General features: G+C 47.1%; 1 protein-coding gene across 1 annotated transcript in view; it reads left to right on the plus strand.

Annotated features, from left to right (window-relative positions):
- The window catches only part of FBLN5 (fibulin 5), a 71730-nt gene extending 64184 nt beyond the window's left edge, over positions 1-7546 (plus strand). Inside the window, exon 12 of the mRNA XM_033109497.1 lies at positions 6581-7546. Coding sequence (XP_032965388.1) covers positions 6581-6742 — 162 coding nt within the window. The 3' untranslated portion in view covers positions 6743-7546. The remainder of the gene's footprint in view (positions 1-6580) is intronic.
- The last annotated feature ends 3565 nt before the right edge of the window (positions 7547-11111 follow it).

An 11111-nucleotide genomic window follows, 5' to 3' on the forward strand; every position in this document is an offset into this window, starting at 1 on the left:
AAACAGTCTGGGTCTGGGGGCCCTGTAGAGCCACAGGGTATGGAGGCAGGAAGACAGAAGTCTGCCAGACAAGCTAGGGCTTCCACACTCCAAAGGTGCAGTGTCCACCCATAGTCATTCTTTTTAAATAATTTTTTTAAATATTTATTTTATTTTTTTATCCTCCTTTCTTTGGCCTCCCCTCCCACTCTGGTTCAAGCCGTTGTTTCTTGTCTAGTTGTTTAGGACACAGCTCCCTGGCCCATGCTGGTATTATGAGCCTTGCGCTCCCCTCAGCTGAGGCAGTCAGTCTCCAGTTGTCGGTCCGCCACTCACGGCAGCTCTCGCCAGCTGCCGGCCACTCCTGGCAGCACACAGTAGCCCACAACAGTCCACGCCAACCTCCGGCTGCTCACAGTAGCTGGCTGCTCGTAGTAGGTCAGCTCCCGGGAGAGCTGTTGTTCACAATCTTAGCTGTAGGGAGCACAACTTACTGGCCCATGTGGGAATCGAACTGGTGACCCCTGTGTTAGGGAGCACAGTGCTCCAACCACCTGAGCCACTGGGCCGGCCCCAGTGTGTTTTTCCAGGACCCATCAACTCCAAGTCAAGTCGTTGTTTTCAATCTAGTTGTGGAGGGCGCAGCTCAATTCCAAATCAAGTTGTTGTTTTCAATCTAGTTGTGGAGGGTGCAGCTCACTGGCCCATGTGGGAATCGAACCAGCGACCTTGGCTTTAGGAGCACGGCTCTCCAACCACCTGAGCCACTGAGCCGGCCCTAATTTTCATTTTTTACATGATTTGATTTTTACATATTTATGGGAGAAAAGTGAGACTATGTACTGTGTTTCCCTAAAAATAACACCTAACCGGAAAACAAGCCCTAGCATGATTTTTCAGCATGCTCATAATATAAAATAAGCCCTACCGTATTTCCTCGAAAATAAGACAGGGTCTTATATTAATTTTTGCTGCAAAAGATGCATTAGGGCTTATTTTATATTATGAGCATCCTGAAAAAGCATGCCAGGGCTTATTTTCTGGTCAGGTCTTATTTTCGGGGAAACATGGTAAATAACCTAAAAAGCTATAACATAGTCATGATAATGTGGGCCCGGAGCCAGGCCGACCTGCTTCATTTGTGGTCTGCAACTTCCCAACCATGTCACCTTGGGCACCTTACCTAACCTCTCTGAGCTTCAACTTCCTCATCTGTAAAGACGGGGTAATAACTGTATTTACTTTAGGATTAGATGAGACCATCTCATTAGCACAGTAAACAACTGTTTTTATCAGACAACTGGGGTTTGGCAAGGCTGAGACATTCACTAACTTTCATTTTCTCTCTCACCCTGCTGGCTTGAACCTGTGCATACCCGAGTGACATCTCAGGTCGATCCCATAGGCTTTGCAGACACTTGCAATTGCTGTTGAATTGTCTCATTCTCCCATATAAGTCCGAGCTGCTTTAAGTACAAACTTCAACCTCTCAGCCCCTCATTCAGTGTAAAGCGGCCCCCCCTACACACATACACACACATGTTCAGAGGCAGGGTGGGGGGAGAGGTGTGGGGGTGGCCTCTGTACCACCTTCCTCTATCAGTCCTGCCTCAGGCTCCTCCTCCAGGGGTAGGGGGTGCAGATGGTCGGAGGGGAGAGATTGGGGGACCTGAGTCTCCCTTGATTGCTGCCATTGTAAGGTGGCATTGGTGCTCTCTCTGGGGCAGAGACCCAAATGCTCTTGCTTTCACTGGGTTCTTTGGAGGTTTCCCTGAGGACTGAGCGCTGACTGTTCCCGGATGTGGGTAACACGGCCTCTACTCAGCCACTTGCCACCCCAAACCTCTCTGCCCCTCTTTCTGGTGCTGTGTCCCACACGGGCTTTCCAGGGGTGGGGGTTGCCTCACCCTGGCTGGCAGACCTTATTTACGTGAGGACACCAGCAGCCACCTCTCACTGTGGTGCCAGGCAGCTCTGAGGCTTTCTACTCTAGACTTCTCCAGGAGAGAGTCACGTACCCCTCTCCGCATCTGTAAATGTCAGGGGACCCATCATCCCTGAACAGTTCTCTTGAAACCCTCTCATGCTTGAGGTGGGGGCTGGTAAGTGTGTTTAATACATGTATATAGGCTGCAGGTGGTGATAGAGGGAGAGAAACAGATCTGGCTTGGGGCCACAGCTTTGCAAGTCCTGTATAACAGCCACAGAAACTATAAAACTCCTCTACCTTGTTCGACAGGTGCCAAGCACAGTGCCAAGTGCTTTGCATCTCACTCCTCACCTTCACAGCGATCCTATGTAGAGGGCCTGCTTGACCAACCAGTTTTACAGATGAGAGCACTGAGGCACAGAGAGGCTAAGTACCCTGCCTAAGATCTCACAGCTGGGAAGCACCAGAGCAGGATTCAAACCCAGGCCGTCTGGCAACAAAAATTATGTATATTTGTCGTGCAGGCCGGCCTGCGGGGTCTCTGGTCCCGCTCCCCACATAAGAACGCAGGATGTGGCTAGGCCAAAAAGGAACACCCACAGAGCCATAGATAAGGGAGTCATACCACTATAGTCTCACTGGAGGCTGGATTCACACAACGTGCGACCTGCTGTCCGCTTTTCTGCCAACCGACCGACTCTCCTCGACTCCACCATGCAATCCGCGCTTGCCAGCTCAGCCACCGTCTTCTTGCTAGCCCCCACTTGCTGCTAGCGCAGCCACAGCAGTTATATTAGTGGCCAATGGCTCACTGGTTACAGCTGACGGCCAACTAGCCACAGCTGATGGCCATCCAGTCACAGTCGGTGCCCATTTACTACCTGAGCCAGCACCTTTCCACGTGAGGCCAAGAGCCTGGAAACTGCACTCCTGGCTCTGTCCCCACAATATTCTTACATTTCTCTTTAGGATGTGGGGTGTTTCCACCCACTCTTCTAGCTTTGGGGGTCTCAGCAGAATTTGAGATAACAAGAAAAGTCTACTTTAACATCTAGTAACAACAGAAAGTGTTCAGTAAGCAACAGGTATTATTGTATTGACGGTATTTCCGCTGCTACTGCTGCTGCTGCTGTAAGGAGGTTGTGAGCTCCTGGGCCCTGGAGAAGTTGGCAGTGCTGCCCAAGGGACTGGAGCGTCATGTGGGAGGTGCAGCTTGGTGGCCATTGAGCCTCAACCCTGAGATTCACTGATTGTATAACAAGCACTTGGGAAGAGCTTCATCTCACCCAGGAGGCAAACCACAGCCACACACACGCATGCATGCGTACATACACACATACACCTACCCCACGCATACCCACTTATGCAAGTGCACACATATGCAGGCACACACAACACACGTACATATATACCCATGTGCGCTACATACACACGCACATGCACACATGCTCCTTGCACAGGCGCTGTTTTGTAGTCTGTCACTCTGAGCCCTAGACAGAGGACTGGTGATTGGCCAGGTGATGCAGGAATACAATTTGGGCCAGAGAAGGGAGTACGGTCATGGGGTTTGGACTGTGCCAAAGTGTGCTTAGTCTGTGACACACGTGGATCAGATGGCAGGGCCAAGGGAAGCTGACTTGCCATGGTCTGGCCGCTTGCCATGTGTCAGACAGTGCTATTTCACAAGTTGATTCAGAACAAATCCAAGCTTGTGTAGGATCAGGGCCAAGAAGACATATGTTGGTGGGCTGTTTGCAACCTACTCCCACCGTGGTCAACTCCACAGGCTTCAGTTATTAATTCCTTCTTCCATCACAGCATTAATTCAGCACCACTCCACTATGTATGTGGCTTTGCGTCAACCACTGAGAGCTCAGGAACAAACAGGATGTAGCCTCTGCCCTTGTGGAGCCCAGGCTATAGTGGGGAGGGGACAACCAACCGGGCAAACATTTACAATGCAAAGTGTTGATTCTCAAGTAGAGTAAGTGTAGTGGAACGTCGGAAAAGTGAGAGGTACTGAGAGCTCATCATAGAGCATAACGGACAGAGCATGATTTTTGGAGGGAGACAATCCAGCACCATGTGCTTGTTTTGTGATCTTAAGTAGTGTACTTAACCTACTTAAATGGTAGTGTTAGGAGGATTAAATAAGAGATTATGAAAGGTGGTAGCCAAATGCCTGGTATCAACCATCACCACTACCACCACTACTCCCATCACCGCCACCACCACCACCATCATTTTGCACCATTGACCACCAGGTTCACCAATGACCAAGGGCTCTCAGTGGGAGCTATTTCATTAATTCCCTGACTCTGCCCTAAAAGCCTAGTGAGGAGTGGATGTGGCTGTCCTCAGCTCTCCTGGCAGGCACTTGAACCTTCCCTTGTGCTGTGGGCCGGCCTTTCTCAGGCTGTTGCAGATCTGAGCTAGGTGGAGGTCAGACTCACTGACCACTAAGGTTACTTCCAAATGCAAGAGGCAATGATTTCCCATGCTCTGGAGACCCTTACTAGGAAAGCCCAAAGGAACAAGCTGGAAGTTTCCAGTAGTTCCATTTCCCCCTCCCAGGCTCTGTGGCTCTCCCTCCTGAAGGCTGCCCACAGCTCAGGATTCTCAACCCTTGGCCTTTGTTCATGCAAATAGTGAAAGCTGGTGAGATATTTGTATATGTAAATGCCATGAGCATTTCCCTGTGTGGCTGTACCCTCGGGAGTCCTGGCCCAGGGCTCCAAGATTTTGCAAGAGTTGACAAGGAAGTCTGAGTGATCCTCTTGCGTGAGCAGGTGCCAATTGTGCTGATGCTGATGGGAACAGAGAGAGCTGATGCCAAGAGGAAATTGCATCAGCAGACTCAGCAGAGGTCTCAGGACCTGGCTGGCACCTGTCTGCCAGCCCCACCTTTGACATACCTGTGGCAGCTTGTGGGGATGTCTAGAACTTTATAGAGAGCCCTCCCTCTGTGGAGACAGATAAAACACCTGGTGCAGCCAAGTTTCTCTATTTTGCAGAGCCTCTTATTTTCAGTTTTTTGGGTACAGCGCTGGGCTCTGCAGCTTGCAGGAAGTGATTGTCCAGCATGCTTGTTCCTTCATGCTGTTTCTTCTCTAGGGGCCCACTATCTGGTCACTGCACTGAACCCCAAGCTCATCTCCTTAAGGGCAGTGCTAAGGAGAAAAAGTAAACACACCTCAGTCTCTTCTGATCATGGTTATGCAGTGAAATAGGCTTGGGGTTTGGAGTGGGACAGAAGCACCCGAATGAAATCCCTTGGCTCTGCTCCTGACGAGTTGGGTGACCCTAAGCAATTACTTAACCTCATTGGGCCTCAGTTTGCTTATTTATAAAATGAGGAAATAATGAGACACCTTTAGTAGGACAGCCAGGATCCCTAGTCTGAGTTCTGTGCTTTTTTAGATGAGTACCTCTCGATCGTGAATGTACCCATGAATCACCTGGGGATTGTGTTAAGCTGCAGATTCTGGCTCAGTAGGTCTGGGGGCAGGGGTTGAGATCCTGCATTTCTAACAAGCTCCTTGGTGATACTGATGGATGCTACTGGTCCAGGGACTGCACATTGAGTAGCAAGTCCTTTCAGAGTTGTCATGGGTATTAAATAAGCACATGTACGTAAAAGTGTCCAGAAGAGCGTCTCATGCATGGCGGGTGCTCAGTTGGTATCAGTCTGCTCTCCCTACCTCCTCAGAAGTCTTAGAAAAAGATTCAGTGAAGGAGAAAAGTTCACATGACATTATTAGGACCACAGCGATAGGGTCACAGAATGGCAAAGCTGGAGGTGACTACAGTGTCTAGACAGGAGCCTCAGCAGGGGCTGCAAATTGGAACCACCTGGAGGCCCGTAAACAAGTTACACTTTCCTCAGACATCATCGAAAAACCACTGAGGCAGAAAATCTTGGAATGGGTCCCAGGAATTGTTAAAAAAAAAAAAAATAAAGTGTCTGAAATCCTTTAGAGGCTGTTTACTTGGGAACCACTGATCTGGTACAAACCCTCATTGTAGAGATGAGGCCTTGAGATGCGAAGTGACAACCTTAAGTCACACAGTTAGTTCCATTAATTATCTGTTCTTTCATTCAAGACATATTTACTGAGCATCTACTGTGTGCCAGGCACCATGCTGGGTTGTAGGGGATTCACTGGTGACAAACCTGGCCCTGATCTGAGCTCTATGGAGGTCATGGTCTAGTGGGGACCTACACGTTGGACATGGACCAAGTAAACAGTGTGCACAGTGACACACGGTAATAAATATGTACCGTCCTATGCAAAGTAGCAGGTACAATGGCAAAGGGTCAAGGGTGGGGGCAACTTAGATTGAAGAAGGCAGGGAAAGCTCCTCTGAGGAAGTGACATTTCCAGCTGAGACCTGAAGAGTTAGCAGGAAAGAGCCAGGTGAAGCGTGGGCAAAGCCGGGAAGAGTGGCACCAAGGAGATGCCATTGTGACTGCAGTGGACAAGGGGGAGGACCCTGACCGAGGCTGCAGCCTGACCTCCCGGGGCGTCTGTGAGCGGTCACATGGCCACATCTCCTGTCTGCTTCCCTCCCCTTCTGTGCCGTTGCTCAGCAGCTTCTAGGGTCCAGTTGACCCTGCCCTCTTACATTGGTCAGGACTTCTCTAACAAGTGTCCTCGGTTTTGTCCACAGCAAACGGGCCCCATCAGTGCCACTCTGGTGATGACACGCCCCATCAAAGGACCCCGGGACATAGAGCTAGACTTGGAAATGGTCACTGTCAACACCGTCGTCAACTTCAGAGGGAGTTCCGTGATCCGACTGCGGATACACGTGTCGCAGTACCCGTTCTGAGCCGGGGCTGGAGCCTGACACTGCCTCTCAACTGCACCAAGGGACAGAGAAGAGAAGACATGAGAGGGAGAATGAGAGCGCGACAGACGTTACTACGCCTTTCCTGCTGAACGTTTCCAAAGAAGTCGGCCCCAATGTCCTGACCCAGCCTGTATTATTGTAGACCTGTCACTCTGAAGGACACGCTCCCCCCAGTTCCTCCAGTACAGTTATCAAAAAGTATTATCATTGGCACCCTGACCTGAATTGACGGAGATTTTTCGAGGCCTTCAGTTTATTTTCCTAGTTTTTTTCCCAAAGAGAATAGATTAGGTTTTCTGGGATCTGAGTCTGTGTTCAAAGACTGTGAACAGCTTCCTCTCACCTCTTCCACGCCTTCTGTCTCTCGCTGATTGCTGCTTTGCAAGGGCCCAAAGGACGCCGTGTGTAGCTAGTTTGCTTCTTGTATGTACAGAGAAGGCTATGGAAAGAAACCACTGTAGGATCTGAGGGTTTTTAAAGAGTCTATTTCAAAACCATGTCTGGTATTTCCAGCCGTAAAAGAAGTTTTAGTTGTCGTGAAATTTGTATAACTGTTTAATCCTTTCTTGTTCATTTTGAGGTTTTTTTTTTTAAAGTAATAAGTGGTAGAATTCCTTCAAAAGGCCTTCAGACACATGTTATGTTCTGTCTTCCTAAACCCAGTCTCCTCCATTTTAGCCCAGTGTTTTCTTTGAGGACCCCATAATCATGCTTTCTTTGGAATTTTTTACCCAACTGGGTTGGAAGGCAGAGGTCTCCAAACTGATTAAATATTCGAAGAGATTTTGTGTTTGGTTCATTTTGACATCACAGATGATTCAGCATTTGGGGTTGGTTCTGGTTCTCTTTAAACCTGTTTATTGTGTACTGGCTTGAAAAAGTCTCAGACAGCTTGATCAGCATTTATAACTCGGGCACATGACAAAGAGGGGTGGGCTGAAATGGGGTGCAGAAGTTAGGGGGACGCATCAGCCCTGAATCCTATTTCACTAGGTTAGAAAACAACCAGCAGTGCCTCTGTATGTGGATTATTTCCAAGGACTCTTCCAGAACAGGAATGTATTCAAGTTCCTTCATTTTAAAAAAATGTTTTAAACATTTTTTTTATTAGTTTCAGGTGTACAAAACAATGTAATAGTTAGACATTTATCATATCTCTCACTCAGTGGTAACCCCCCTCCCCCATCTACTACCCCTCTGACATCGCATACAGCCGTTACATTTCCACTGTCTCTATTCCTAATGCTGTACTCCACTTCTTGTAACTATATCTGTATATAAAATTGTAGTTGACATTCATTATTGTTCAGCTTCAGCTTCAGGTGTACAGTGCAGTGATCAGGCATCTACATCATCCCTGAGATGGTCTCCCTAATGAGACATCAAGTTCCTTGAAATGTGGTCCTCAACCCTGATTGCATAGTCAGGTAACTAGTGCAGCTTTTAAGAAAAAACAGATTTCCTGGGCGTCGCCCCCAGAGATTCTGATAGAGTCAGTCTTAGTTAGGGCCCAGGCATCACGAATTTTTAAAACGCTAACAAATAGCTGGAGTTGAGAACACATGGTTAAGCGCCTTATCAAGAGAGGGAGACAAATATGGCCCCCAGTCCAGGGCAAGTTGCCCTTAAACATCTTTACGGTTTGTAGGGTTCATTGTCCTTTTCCTGATGAGGGACTCCGGATTTCCTTCAAGTGTCAGAGCCCCAGGCAAATCACAGATTAGAGAACAGGTGGGCACAAGCTGCCTTTGTGTCCCATCCCGGAAGTTGACCTGCGGCTTCAGAAGGAGCCTTCCCCAATGGCCGAAGTTGAGTCTATAGGATAGATCTGTGGGTGCTCCCATTCTACGAGTTAAGATATATAAAAAACCTACTATGTGCCAGGAACTATGCCCTGGATTGTTAGAGTTAATAGGTGTTTCATAGATTCTTAATAACCGGTTCTTCAGTAGAGGGAATAGCATGTTTGGCTTACCCAGAGAGCATTTCTCACGCCCACGCCACACACCTAACTTTGCTACTGGCTGTTGTTATTTTTATTTTTTTCTCTAAAACTAATCACATTCAAGCCATTCCCCGTTGTGCTCCTTCAGCAGGTTCAAGTGATTTTAACAATAACATTAACAACAAATGGCTCAGAATGCCCCGTTCCACAGCTCGGAAGAGAATGGACAATTTCCTGCAGACTTGCCAGCACAGGGCCCTAGTTCAGCTCTAGAGCAAAGAGGCCCGAGTCTGGGCTCCCCTTGTATGAGGAGGCTGAAATATCAGGAATGGGCGTGGAGTTAGGGATGCTGACGGTTTGTGTGAGCTCTGCGCCCCGCAGCAGGCTCAACACAGCCCACGGGCAAGGTTTCCTTGAACTTCTGGAAGACAGGGAAGGGAAGCTTCGTCTTGGTGACTTGAGGACCCATTGGTTTCACAGGTGCTACATTTGGAGCCAGGCCTGAGTCTCTGGGGCTTGCATTTTATTTGTCCATGTCAAAATGTGGCTTCCTGCTTCTAAGAAAAAAGGCACAGAGAGACTCATAAAAGCAGGCTCAGAGGGCTTCTTGGGCTTCGTGTTGCTCTTTCCAAACATGGTCTGATGAATTCAATGTAAGTGAATCAGAAGCATGTGGGATCAATTTACCTTAAAATACACTTGGGCCTAAAAAATTAAGGGAAAAACACTCAGGGGCAAAGTGTGTACCGTAAGGCCAAACCCCAAACATTTGGGAAACAGTTCCAGAGGCTCCCAGAACCCCAAAAGCTGTTTGCTTCACCCACCCCTGGGGAATAGACGAGTGTTATTATTTTCACAAGACTGGGGATAAGCCTGGTCTTTGAATGACGGCATTGTGCTCCCTGTGCTGGAGTCTACGGGTCCGGCTGTTCCATTGAACCCTGAGCTATCTGGGTGTTCCATGCCCGTCCCTGGTCAGCTCTGCTCCATCTCTGAGCTGGGCCAAGAGCTTGTCATAGGAGCCCTGCTCTCCATCAGGTCCTGAAGAATGAAGCGTTCTGTGAGGGAAGGGGCCCCGGGTTAAGAGCTGAGGCACCTGCAAAAGTCCTTGTGTTACCACCTAATCTTCCGGGTTCAACATGGATGAAAACTTCCATTCAGCTGCCTCTAATTCTCAAGTTTTGTGATTCCTTGAAATGTACTTTGGGGATGACAGCCAGCATTTCCATTAAACTGCAATTTTAGAGTTTCGTAGTGGTTTGCCAGTCATAACACTTTCTAATTGGTATGGAATCTGCTTACCTGTTGCCTCTCTGTCCTGGGTAACGTACATACTTAGAAATTTTCTTAGGTAACTGCCTTGGCCTTTGGGATGTTACTTTCCTAGATGTTGAAAACGTTTCAATAGGTCTGATGACTTCGTTTTTCAGTGGCTTAAATGTATTTTTGTGGCCTGAGTGTTGAATGTATATAAGTTCTTCCTGACCAAAGAGGGTCACCCAGAGAGAGGGAACATGACAAAGGAGCAACTATTCTTGACTCCCCTCTCAACACATGAAATCCCTGTTGGTAAAGGTTTTTGTCTTAAGAGGAGACAAAATGATGTTGGTTGGATTTGAATGATTATTAAGACCTGTCTATTTTATATAACAAAAAATTGTTATGAATATCCAGATACATATTTGAAATTTAGAATATGATACCTCATGTTTACAATTATCAAATGCATTGAAAGGAAACACAAAACCAATGTTAGGTGAAAATTTTCTTCTTGATACGGTTTGTACGGACCTTGAAACGCAATGTTTTCTTTTCGAAAAAGAAAAGGAGCAAACATTTAATAAAACTCTTCATTATTTTGGAATTAGCCAAAGCTCATCAACAACAAACAAATATCCAGATCGTTCCTTCTTGTTGATATTTTTGTTCTCAGATTTCTTTGTGCCTTTACTTAGCAGATGGCTATCTTCATTAGGATCCCTGAGAAACTAAATGACGTTTTTTTAAAAAAATAAATAACCAAGAGGTTTCAGGACAAAGGGAGTGCATAGAAACAAGATGTATCACTTTCGTAGCTTTTATCATGATGACAGCCTCGAGTTAGAATCTTTGACTTGCTAATGCTTTCTGATGATGAATCTTCACCAACAGCCATCAGTAAAATAAACCATTAGACTGAGAAAATAGGTGTCAATACAGGAATGATCTATTAATTTGCCACTGATGTCCTCTCATAGAAGGGAATCACATGTTGACAGGCAGTGACAAACAGCACTTTCTTCTGGAATTCGGAATATTTTTGAGCAATATTGTAAAATAAAGGCAGGGGTAAATTGTACATCAGTGCAAACACCAAGGTCATTATGGTACCTATTTATCAAGATCTGATAAATTATTCATTAA

The sequence above is a fragment of the Rhinolophus ferrumequinum genome, chromosome 6, assembly GCF_004115265.2.
Source record: "Rhinolophus ferrumequinum isolate MPI-CBG mRhiFer1 chromosome 6, mRhiFer1_v1.p, whole genome shotgun sequence".
In the NCBI taxonomy this organism is placed as follows: domain Eukaryota; kingdom Metazoa; phylum Chordata; class Mammalia; order Chiroptera; family Rhinolophidae; genus Rhinolophus; species Rhinolophus ferrumequinum.